The sequence below is a fragment of the Armigeres subalbatus genome, chromosome 3 (assembly GCF_024139115.2).
Source record: "Armigeres subalbatus isolate Guangzhou_Male chromosome 3, GZ_Asu_2, whole genome shotgun sequence".
Lineage (NCBI taxonomy): Eukaryota > Metazoa > Arthropoda > Insecta > Diptera > Culicidae > Armigeres > Armigeres subalbatus.
Window position 1 is genome coordinate 268584562 of NC_085141.1, and position 12796 is coordinate 268597357.

Sequence of the window (12796 nt, forward strand, 5' to 3'; positions counted from 1 at the left end):
AGATTGTTTTCAGTGTAAGAGATCTCGTAAAATTTAGTTTACCGTCGCGTGAGTAATGCAGTTTTCGTCTTCTCGGAAATACAGTGTTGTCCAATAGAGGTACAGGGGTTGAACAGAATGATCGGGACAGGCAAAAGTGATTCGAAATACCCCAATTTGTGTTATTATTTTGTATATATATTGTGGAAAAATGTATCATGGAGCAGGCAAGAAGAGTTTGTTATGTTGAGTGACTGCTAGTCCAACCTAAGAGAATGGGAAGTTTTTCAATGCCGGTGTTGCCACGAGAGAATGCAACTGGCAGTCCGGCGCAGTAGTATTTAATGTGATCTGAAATTGTAACCTGAAAGCTAGTGAATTATTAGCTAAGCGAGGTGTAATCCTTCAGACGTAGAATCAATTCTTACATTTATGTCATGTCTCCAGTTCCTTACTAGGCATATTCAACAGTTGATTCTGGAACCATAGAACTAATAAAGGTCACTGAAATGTAAGTTCAACCGATATAATCTAGGTACACTGTCTCATACCCTTTGTATCATTCTAGTTTTGAAACGTTTAATAAACTGGAAACAAGAAAAAGTGTGCGGAATCTACAGCTGGTAAAGACGCTTTATCCGGCAAAAAAGGTTGGCACCTTTTGAGCGTGCTTTGTTGGCTGTCTAGGATTTTGCAGCTTGGAAAAACTTGTGTCATTCCCCTCGATTCCAACTAGGTACACCAGATTCGCCCTGGAATGAGACTAGTTTAATGCTAATAGAACGTTAATCGTCAGGCAAACCCGTTTCGCAGGTGATTCGTGCAAAAACGTTGTATTCTGAATATCCATGCTGATGTAAGTAAGTCAACTATCGCAACCCAGGATCGGTCAAAACCTCCAGTTAGCGTCATTTCAAAGATCTATGAATTCCGGTGTGTGGATCGGTGCATCGGATCTTCGGAATTGTGAACCGTAAAATGTTTATACGACGGGAAATTTCACAGAGAGCCCGGGATACTGGCCACTACACACCACTTCTGCATCGGTATATGCCTCCACCGGCTATTATTTTTGTAGTTTGTTTTAGTTTGGAAAAACAATCTACGAAAATGTTGCTATGACATCAGTACTAAAAAAAATCTGAAGGGGCATTAATAGATTACGTACTGAAGCGACGCTTCCATGTCTGGGTACCGAAGACCGTTCAGAGCATGCGAAACTGGAACCACGAAAAAATCACCAGTTTCATATTGATTGTTGATACTACCTCGCAATTAACAACTGTGGAAGTGCTTAATGAATAATAAGCTGCGATGCGGCAATTTTTAAATAGTGAATGTAATGCCAACAAAGAAGAACAGAAGAGATAATTCCAGCAGGAATTTTCAGGAATTATTCCAGAAGCTTCCCATTCGTAAACTCTGAGAAAATTTATTATTCATTCTTCAGAACTTTCGGATATGGCAATGTCTAAAACTCCTGGATGAGAAATTTTGGGGTGAATTAAAAATCTGAAAGAATAAAGGATAAGAATTTGGCAGATATTTTTGTTAAAAGAACTTTCCAGAAGTTCTGTTGAATGAATTTCCCTAGAATACAAGAAGAAGAAATTTCCTATAAGTCATGGAAGAAGAGTCAATCACTATTTGTGGGAGAGAAATTCCCCAGAGTTGTCGAAGATCCCCGGAGTAGGGATTACTCCACGATTCTAAGGAAGGAATTCCTGTTAAGTTAAATGGGAGGGATTCACCATGATTCGTACGAGAGGAATTGCCCTGATCTTTTCCGAATGAGTATTTCTGTAGAGGAAATTCTTCTAGAAGGCATTTTTTCTGAGTTTCTGCAGGAGATATTCTCCAAAAATCCTAAAGCAAGAATATTCCACTATTCTTGTAGAATAAACCCCCAGATTCCAATAAATTCCGCAGGAACTCGTGGCGAGTGCAGAGGTGTTCTCGGCTTGCAGTGGGCGTGTAACTGCATCATCAATTCCTTCCCATCCCCGATGACCGTGAGGACGTGGCCAGCGCCGTTATCGACCTTCCAAAGTACTAGAGCTCTCGGACTGTGCACATTGAGGTTGGAGTGCAAATCCCATGCTTCCATCCATTGGTTCCCCGTGCAATTGCGATTGTTCTGATCGATCACGGAATAGCAACAACAAAATGCACGGTCAATCATGCTCATCATCAAGAAAACTGGTGAAAAGGGTGAAGGGTAGGCCAAAGTTCTTTAGAATTTTTGGAGGATGAAATCTTTATAATTTCTAAAGGGGTCAGTCCTCAGAACTCCTGGGGAAGCTATTCCCCAGAATACTTAGAGACGGGAGAACTCAGAATACTGGGAAAATCAGTTTTCCAAAATTCATGGAGCAGAATTTTCCCTGGATTCTTGAGGAAGAATTTGCTCAAAATTAAAAAAAAATAACAGTCTGGAGGCGAACGAAGTACCCTAAAATCCATGGTGGAAAAATTCTTCATAATTTCTGTAGGAGTAAATCCTCTGAAGTCCTGGGACGGGATTCCCTGGAATGCCTGGAGAACGAATAACCCTGCATTTTAATATATTGTAATATAAAGTGCATTTGAATAGATTTTTTCCAGAATCGCTAGAGGAGGAATTTTAGATAATTAGGATAATTAAAAATATATCTTTGCATCGATCATCCAGTTTTGGTACCATAACAGAATCAGTCATAAAGAGAGATAAACTTGGAAACACAATGGTTGCCATAATTTGGCCACTGTCTTTCAGTGGAGTGTTTTTTTAGCATAAAGCATAAAGCAAACATGCTATCTGCCCCTGTTACTCTATTCGAGAACCAAAATTTTTGACTTACTTATTATCAAAAATATGTTATTTTCAAACAACTGCATTAAGGTTAGACTATAAAGAATTGTTGGGATTTGAAAATAAACCATTCATTAGACTTGAAAGAACCTAAAAAAGCTTAGCTTATAGAGGGATCAATTCTTCCTGATATGTGGATCAAGTCTCCCGCAAGTTTTGAAAATGCCAATATTTCTATCTTTCAGAAAAACCGATATTTCGATAACTTTCATGAAAAAATAATTGCTTTTAATGGTGTTTTTGAGTAACTGATGAAATTCTTTATCTAGTCCTCTTAAAACCGTTTAAATAAAATAAAATAAAATAAAATAAAATAAAATAAATTTATGCATGTTAAATCGAAAAATACCCAAAACAAAAAGTGGGAATCATGTGTGTCCGGTTTCCCCGTAAACAATTTTTCATACGCTTGCGATTAATGATGCAATTTCAAAAACAACTTTACTCGCCTGTGGCGAGTACTCAACTTTACTCTCATTCATCAAGCCCTATGTGTGTTACATAGGGCTTGATGAATGAGATTTGTGAATGATTTTACCAACAAAGATCATAAATCATAAAACATAACCAAAAAAGTCACAAATTAAATACTATGGCAGGTCTTACCTCGCAAAACATCAAAATAAGGGTCATAAATCTATCGTAGCGAGGTAAGGGATAGAAATTGAAAACGCATTAACCCTATTTTCGAAAAAAATAGTTTGAAGTGTTTCATATACTTCAAATAATCAATACAATCATCCATACATCCACTCGTCACCCCTACTTTCAGTTACTGTAGCAAGTTTTCCTCACGCCTGCCAAAATATTACTAAACTCGTCGTCCTTCAGCTGCTCACTGGTCACGTAAATATCGGTCATCCCGTGCGCATTGGGCCCATGCGCCAGGTGTACCTGCTGTTGGTGGGGGTGTTGCTGCTGTTGCGGCTGGTGTTGTTGCTGTGCCGCCGCCAGTTGAGGGTGCTGCAGAGGTAGTGCGTACAGTGCCACCGGTGTTGTCGGTAAGTGTCCACCGGACCCAGAACCACCTACCATCGATCCGTCCAACTTGCCGCTGGAGCTGGAGTTGCTTCCGGGGGTGCTACCTGCCGGTGATGACGATCCCAAGGAAAGCTGTTGCTGGGACTGCTGCTGCTGCTGTTGTTGCTGTTGCTGCTGAGCCAGGAGGGTGGCGTTTTGCTGGTGGTAGTTGTAATAGTCCGAGGTTGCTTGTGCGTGGCCATAGATCGCACCGCTGTGGTGGTACGACTCATAACTGTTGAAGTTGTGGTTGCTATCCGGGTATTTTAGGTATTTGTCCAGCTCTCGGGAGTCCATTTCGTCCTGACCCATCGGCGATGATTCGTAAGTTATGCCGTAGTCTTTGTAAGCGTACGAGTAGGCCGGCAACCCAGATGGGAGTGAGTTGACGCCGTAATAACTGTTAATCTGTTCCGCTGTTAGTCCACTGGGCTGAGCAGATTGCTGCACGAGTTGGTTATGTCCTGGGCTACCACCGAGGTGTGCACTGCTAACCAAGCCATTGCTGGTTTTATTCAGACTATTGCCACTGGAGATTGGAATGTTGCTGCTGGAGTTGCTGTGGTTGCTATTGCTAAGGTTGTGATTACTACTACTGCTATTACTGTTTGTACTGAGATGTGACACATGGCTGGTTGTAAGAGTGGTTCCCAGGGTTTGGTGGTCCTCGGAAGTGGCTAGCGGTGGGAAGTACGTTCCTGTTACGATGTGACCCTGATCCAGAATGCTTCGGTTCGTGCACATGACGTACATTCCGTTCACCATGGCGGTGGTTGTCGTGGACCCGGAGCATGGTGCAAGGTAGTTCCTCCTGTCGTGGACGCCATTGGATAGAGATGCTTCATAGTGGAACCGTTTCTCCGGCGTCGCGGAATGCATGTACGATGGAGTGGAGTTGTATTCTCGCTTTATTTCACTGTCATGATCGTAACTGTTGGGGAAAGTGGCAGGAAGTTTTTGTTCGGCTTTCACGTTGTGATAGCTCTCGTAGGTTAGCTTTTGTTTGCTCTTCAGATCATCGTAGCTGTGGTTCACGTGTAGACCATTGTAGCTTTCTTTCTCTAGTTCTAGTGGACTCATCTCCGGCGTCGGTAATGCAGATGAAACATCTTCCATTTTTTGACCAACGTCCACGGAGTTACCGGAAAGTTTCCTGCTGTTCACAGCCATCGAAGCTGGAACAACGGTAGGCGGCATGGGTTCGGGACTCTGTGTGGGGCTGGAGTCGGGCGTATTCAATACGTTATTCGCTCCGGAGTAGTAGTGTGGGTTATAGCTGTAAGGGCTCAGCCGTTGCGACGAATCACCATCGAAGTTAATTTCACTAGGCGAAGAATTACTCACATTATTGGATTGTGTATTGTTCGACCCAACTTGACCACCAACTGCACCATTTGTACCAGCGGTTCCACTGCGAGCTTTTGTGTGCTTCCGACGACGCGGTCGGTATTTATAGTTGGGGTGCTCGGTCATGTGAATCACCCGTAACCGTTCGGCTTCCTCAACATACGGCCGGCGGTCCTGCGGTGTCAGAGAGCGCCACTTTTTTCCTGAAAAAAGATGGGAGAAAAGAAAATGTCTGATTAGCCAAAATGTATCGCCAAAATTTGAAATTAAATCGTAGTAGGCTGACAGGGAATTCTGGATTTTTCGAAGGGTGACATAGAAAATAAATGAAGATAATTCAGTGTTCGTTTCTTGAAGCGGAAGAACGCTGATTGTTCGGCGCCCACAGCCTGTTTTCCACGGAGAAAGTAGACAAATCGTTTGGCTACGACAATGGTGTATTCGTTGCTCCTCTACAAGGTAAGAAATTTTTTGATGTGATTGAAGAAAAGAAGCGAAATAAGGCAAAAAAAGAATGATAAGCATAAACAAAAATAATGAGAAGCCAAAGAATATATGTCAGTGGTAAAAAAAAGGTAAGCCGCAGACAACAAACAGAATGGCAAAAAATCAAGGTAAGCCGTAGAATATAACTTGCAAAAGAAAATGGTAAGCCTATCATATAGGAAGAGAAAATGGCAAAAATGGACGTATAAAGAGTTAAAGGCTATTGACTAAAGATTGCAAGCTCGACCTCCAGAAATGTGAGATTCGGCGAGTAGCCATTTGCTGTTATGTTGTTTAGATCAGAAGTTACCCAAACTTTTTGGATAAGCGACCCACCTGACAGAATCTTATATTCCTTGCGACCCACCAGGTACCAAATGCACTGATCTTTAGAAATTGAATAAAAATTAGTTTCCGTTAGATTGAACAAATCATGAAAAAATTGCTCCACATCCCTTCATTGGAACTGGTTTTGGATTGGATTTGGACTTGGATCGGATTTGGATTGGAATTGGATAGAATTTGCATTGGATTTGGATTTAGATTGGATTTGGAATGGATTTGGATTGGATATGGATTGGATTTGGATTAGATTTGGATTGGATTTGGATTGGATTTGGATTGGATTGTGATTGGATTTGTACTGGATTTGGGTTGGATTTGGATTGGATTTGGATTGGATTTGGATTAGATTTGGATGGGATTGATTGGTTTGGACTGGTTTGGACTGGATTTGAATTGATTTGGATTGGATCTGGATTTGATTGATTTGGATTGGATTGGATCGTCTGGATTGGATTTGACTGACCTGGACTGGATTTGGATTGGATTTGGACTGACTTGGACCGACTGGACTGGATCTGACTTGGATTGGACTGACTTGATTGGACTTGGATTGACTTGGACTGATTGGACTGGATCTTTGACTGGATTTGACTTGGATCGACTGGATCTGGATTTGACTGGATCTGGACTGGATTCTGGACTGGATTGGACTTGGACCTGATCTGGACTGACTGATCGACTGGAACTGGACTGGATCAGACTGGATCTTGACTGAGCCTGACTGATCTGGACTGACCTGGATTTGACTGACCTGGACTGGATCTTGAACTGGACCTGACTGACTCTGACTGGATCTGGACTGATCTGACTGGATCTGATTGACTTGGACTGGATCTGACCGATCTGACTGGATCGACTGGATTTGGATTGGATCTGGACTGATCTGGACTGACTGGATCTGACTGAACTGGACTGACTAGATCGATCTGGATTGAGCCTGACTGATCTGGACTGAATTGGACTGGATCTGGACTGACTTGGATCTGGACTGGATCTGGATTGATCTGACCGACTCTAGACTGATCTGGACTGAGCCTGACTGGATTTGGACTGACCTGACTGGATCTGACTGGATTTGACCTGACTGGACCTGACTGGATCTTTAACTGGATCTGGACTGGTTTAGATCGATCTGGACTGATCTTGACCGATCTGGACTGTATCGACTGGATCTGGACTGATCTGGACTGACTGGATCTTGGACCGGATTTGACTGACCTGGACTGGAACTGGACTGGACTCCAGACTGGATTTGGACTGAGCCTGACTGACCTGACTGAACCTGACTGGATTTGGACTTGAATCTGACTGATCTGACCAGATTTGATTGGACTGGATTTGGATCTGACTGGATCGACTTGGATTGATCTGGATTGGATCTGGATTGACTTGATTGTATTTGACTGGATTTGGATTGATCTGGACTGACCTGGATTGAACCTGGATTGAATCTGGACTGACTGGATTTGGATTGACTGGATTTGATTGGATCTGGACTGGATTTGACTCGATTTGGACTGACCTGACCGATTTGGATTGGTTTGGACTGAATCTGGACTGGATTGGACTGATCTGGACTGAACCTGACTGGATCTGGACTGGATTTGGATTGATTGGGACTGGATTTGACCGATCTGACTGACCTGACTGACCTGGATTAGATCTGGACTGGATCTGGACTGAACCTGACTGATCTGATTAGATTTGGATTGATCTGGATTTGATTGGTTTGACTGGATTGGATTGACTGGACTGACTTGGATTGATCTGGATCGATTTGGACTGACTGGATCGATTTGACTGGATTTGGACTGGATTGACTGGATTGGACTGGATTTGGATTGGATTTGACTGTATTTGTATTGGATCTGGATTGATTTGACTGGATTTGACTGGAACTGGATTGATCAGAATGGATTTGGATTGAGCCTGACTGGATTCGACTGATTTGGATTGATCTGGATTGGACTTGGACTGGGATTGACTGGATTGACTGGATCGACCGGATCTTTGGACTGGATCTTTGACTTGGTTTGACCTGGACTGGACTGACTGGATCTGGATTGGGATTGGATCTGGACCGGATTTGGACCGATTTGGATCTGACTGGATTTGACTGGCTTGACTGACCTGGACTGGACCTGGACTGATCTGGACTGGATCTGACTGGATGGACTGGATATGGACTGGGACTGGTTTGACTGGATCGGACTGAATTTGGATCGATTTGACTGATTGACTTGACTGGATTGGACTGATCTGACTGGATCTGGATTGATTGATTAGATTGACTGACTTGGACTGAACCTGGACTAGATCTGACTGATTTGGACTGGATTTGGTTTGGACTGACCTGGACTGGATTGGATCGATTTGGACTGGATCTTGACTCGATTTGGACTGGATCTGGACTGATTTAGACTGACTGACTGATTTGGATCTGACTGGATTGACTGACCTGATTGATTTGGACTGGATTTGACTGGATTGAGATCGATTTGGATTGACTGGATTGATTTGGATTGACCTGGACTGATTTGGACTGGATTTGATTGGATTTGGATTGGATTTGGACTGACCTGGATTGGAACTGACTGGATTTAGATTGATTTTAATTGAGTTTGGATTGGATTTGGGTTGGATTTGGATTGGATTTGGATTGGGTTTGCATTTGGATTGGGATTGGATTTGGATTGGACTGGATTTGGATTGGATTGGATTTTGATTTGGTTTGGATTGACTGGATTGACTGGATTGGTTTGGATTGATTTGGATTGGGATTGGATTTGGACTGGTTTGGACTGGATTTGATTGGTTTGGATTGGATTTGATTGGGTTTGGATTGGATTTGATTGGATTTGGATTGGTTTGGATTGGATATGGATTGGGATTGGTTTGGATTGATTTGGATTGATTTGGATTGGATTTGGATTGATTTGGATTGATTTGATTGATTTGGATTGGATTTGGATTGGATTTGGATTGGATTTGGATTGGATTTGGATTGGATTTGGATTGGATTTGGATTGGATTTGGATTGGATTTGGATTGGATATTGGTTGTATTTGATAAGGATAGGATGTGGATTGGATTTGGATTATATTGGTTTAGTTTTAATGGTTTAGTAAATCAATAGTTTTAAACAGAGTTAACTGAGCAGTCTTAGGACAGCGTCAATGCTTTATAGCTACAAATAATGAATTCACAGCTGTTATAGATATTTAAACAAATGCGCCTGTATAAAAAAGAATACGATTAAATTGTTTTCGGATGAACAGCTCCAAATAATTTGCTTATCAGAATAAACAGCAAAAGTGTAGAGACGGTGAATGTGGAATAAAGTAAGTCTAAAAAAGTATTAGCATTTTTTTATTACAATGATAGAACGTAGTAGAACGTATGTCTTATTTCACAATTAAAATAAAGATATAAACTAAAATGTTTTCAAATGACAATAATCAATAAAAAAGATAAATAACGAGTTTGAAATTCAATCGTAGTCAGCATTTGAAATATGTACCAGCATACTGAAATTTAACCTCAGTAGGCTGACAGTGAATTCTAGATTGTTCTAAGGGTTACATAGAAAATTTACCGCAAATACAACACATAATAGTTCACCAAATTTGGCTGGTTTTTGGAAACGAAATTTGATGTGTAAACATTATAAATGATCTGTGGATGTGAATAAAAGATATTTTAGTTACAAGATAAAGATTGTCGCTTCGGTTCCCTTTGTTCTGCTATCCGAAACTTCGGTTTCGGAGTAAAATTTTAACCACGATGGGAAAATAACCATCGAAGTGTCAAATTTTAACTAAAAGTTAAACGAATCGGTGGAATGGTTCATAGCCCATGTGAATGTTATATAAGGTTCTTTGATCAGCCAGACTGCTCACTGCAAACTCGCGATGATCTGCAGATGGTTGTCTGTCAAGAATGGCAAGTGTGATCTAGATCAAGCTGTATCCCTTAAAAATCAGAAAAACTCACATTTGATGGATTGTATACATCGGACCCCAATGAACAAATAAACGTCTCTGCGCTCTTCGAGCAGTGAGTAATGGAAGCTTAACATTTGCATGAACGTGTTCCACCTCTGGCTCCGGCGCGTTGATGGCTGGCGCACACTTCGTGTAGAACCAAAACAAATTCATTCGACCTAGTTGGCAGTCGCATGTTTTGAAATTGTGTGGAAATGAGATTTCCAAGGCAGATTAATTAGTTTTGCCCCTTGAGTCGGTCGCCATCTCCAGCGCAGCACAGTTCACCCATTCGCGGTGGCTGATTGTGCCACAAAGTCTACGCCGTCGTCCGGCGGCAAACGGCAATGCTGGAATAAGGCACAAACACTTGATTTAATCCGACCGGGTGCGAAACGGCCTCGTACGTACCACTAACTGTGCGCAAGATATAATTTACAGCTTCCATCCGTCCGTTCTTTTCGTGGTGGTGTGCTGTCGCTGCCGCAGCGAGCCACCAAAGAAACAAAACTTGCAATAATTTATGACCTTCCACTATCCGCCTTCACTTGAAATGGTGCGAAAAAAAAAAAATATGCGATCTGTGGTCTTGGTCCCCCCTCCAGCAATCAATGATTGTGCTGCAATGGGGCAACGGCGGCGACGATAAAGACCACACGGGTGCGTGGAGCCGTAGATTCTTGAAGGTGGGGTTGTTGCTGCGGTCACATACCCGGAGAATCCTTCCAAGATAGGGTGTTGGCTGTGGGAAAAACGCTTCGAAGGCGCGTGTCTTATGCCGCTAAAAGGTGGAAAAGAAGACGTAGGCAGTGGGACTGCAACGATATCATAAATGGGACTACATTGACGCTGCAGTTGATGTGATGCTTATTTAGGGGAGCAGATGTTTGAGCTAGATGAAGAAACTAAACGTCTTAGAAAAGTCCTACTTCCTTCAGAAAGCAGATCTGCCCATGGTTCCATAGTTGACGTAACATTGTAACAACCATTGCACTTTCGCATTTCGAATAGTTTAAGGATAAATTTCGCAAATTTAAAACATCAACTATGAAATCATGGGCAGAGATGTGTGCTGAAATCGCAGTTTCGTCATCTGATAGCGTGTTCGAATACTGACCGCAATCCTATAAAGGTCTCTAGGATGGTCGTATTTGGGACAGTGGCATTCTCCACACTGTCTGCAACGTCACATAAAGCGCAGTGAGACTGGAAAAAGCCTCCGTCAAAGTTGTGGGAAAGCTTTCTATGAAACTAGCGAAATCCTTAAAGATGACGGTGGGCTTACTTGGCGGATGTGAGGCAGCGTCGAAAATAACAGCAGCTTCTGCCTCGAGGCACGGCAAAAGATTGAGTATGGACTGCGCATGTCATGTGAGTACAATATGTACTGCATATGTTCAAAATCTGTCTCGCCGCTTATATAAGTGCTGGGTTATTAGGCCGATTGGTCATTACGCCGAATGACAAGTGAGCAGTTTGAATTGAGAAGTAAGAAGTAAACAGTGAGAATACAAAAATGAGAAGTGAGTAGTGAGAGCTGAAAAATGAGAAGTGGAAAGTAAGGAATGGGCGGATCAGCCAAAATTTATTCCTTCTGATTCTTCGTCTACATATAAAGCTGTGTATGCGGCCGAAGAAACAGAAGAAATAAATTTTGGCTGTAACGCTCTTTTTAAATGTTGGTTTAGATTAGATATGCCTGTTATCCTGCATTCTTCAAGTTATCAAATTATCGACCATCAATCCAAATTAGATGACCGTATCCAAGTTGACCGTATCCAAGTTGAGGAAGGCTGCCGACGAACTCGTTCCAGCATAGAGAAAAATAGTGCTTTTAACCGAGCATACCGCCGATCACATGCGGCGATGACCTCGAGGAGCTGGACCTTTGAAGCAGCGTTGAAGACTAATACGATTTTCATCTTTGGAGAATCCGTAAGGGGCAATCGAACGTCAAACATTATTTATCAAAATCGGGCATTCTTCTGAGTTTCCCGAAAACAAAAAAAAAACGCAAATCCTTTCTCATCACCTACCTGGCCGTCAGCTGTCGATGCGTTGAGCCATTGAAAAACCCACAACATCTCGGATTCTGGCGTCAAATTTGGTCCACAATCCACTCTCTGTTTTGATCTTGCTTGATCGTGACTGCTATCACCTATATTTCGCATTGGTGTGTGGGTCGCTCACTCATATTTTACAAACCGAATGCATCATCATCGCGTTCAAGAGGAAGATCGCGATCTCTTCTATCACCCTCAAAACTTATCGTTAGCCTTTGTGAAAACTCATATATGAATATGTACATTATGTGGAGGATAATGTTTTGAAAAATGTATTGGAGGTAACCACTTTACCTTCGATGGGACTCGAATCCACGACAGTCGAACTCACGACGACCTGAGGGGTTGTGTGAGTAAAAGTTTTTACCGGCGTTTGACGGATAGTGTTTAATACCAGCGGTACTCAACCTTTTTCTTGGACTCTACGACACTACCCATAATTCCATTACCCATAATGCTGTTACCCCGAAGGCCACTACCCCGAACGCCATTACCCATAATGTGTCACTACCCCGAATGCCATCACCCCGAATGGGATACTACCCCGAATAAGCCAGTACCCCGAATCAGTCATGATTTCAAGTTTATAGTTTATTTCAATGAAAAAACGTAAATCAAAAGAAGTTTATTTAGTATTCATGTGAATAATAATTACTTGTTTTACGAATTATACAACAGTAAAGCAACTTCAGTCGAGCAAATTACATATTTTTCAAGAGGAT

At 42.1% G+C, this 12796-nt stretch overlaps 1 protein-coding gene across 2 annotated transcripts in view; it reads right to left on the minus strand.

The window, feature by feature from the left end:
- Positions 1-3424: 3424 nt before the first annotated feature.
- Positions 3425-12796, minus strand: part of LOC134224212 (putative transcription factor SOX-15) — a 344461-nt gene continuing 335089 nt past the window's right edge. For both annotated transcript variants that reach the window (XM_062703513.1, XM_062703512.1), the window contains one exon: positions 3425-5400. In XM_062703513.1, coding sequence (XP_062559497.1) covers positions 3599-5400 — 1802 coding nt within the window. In that variant the 3' untranslated portion in view covers positions 3425-3598. The remainder of the gene's footprint in view (positions 5401-12796) is intronic.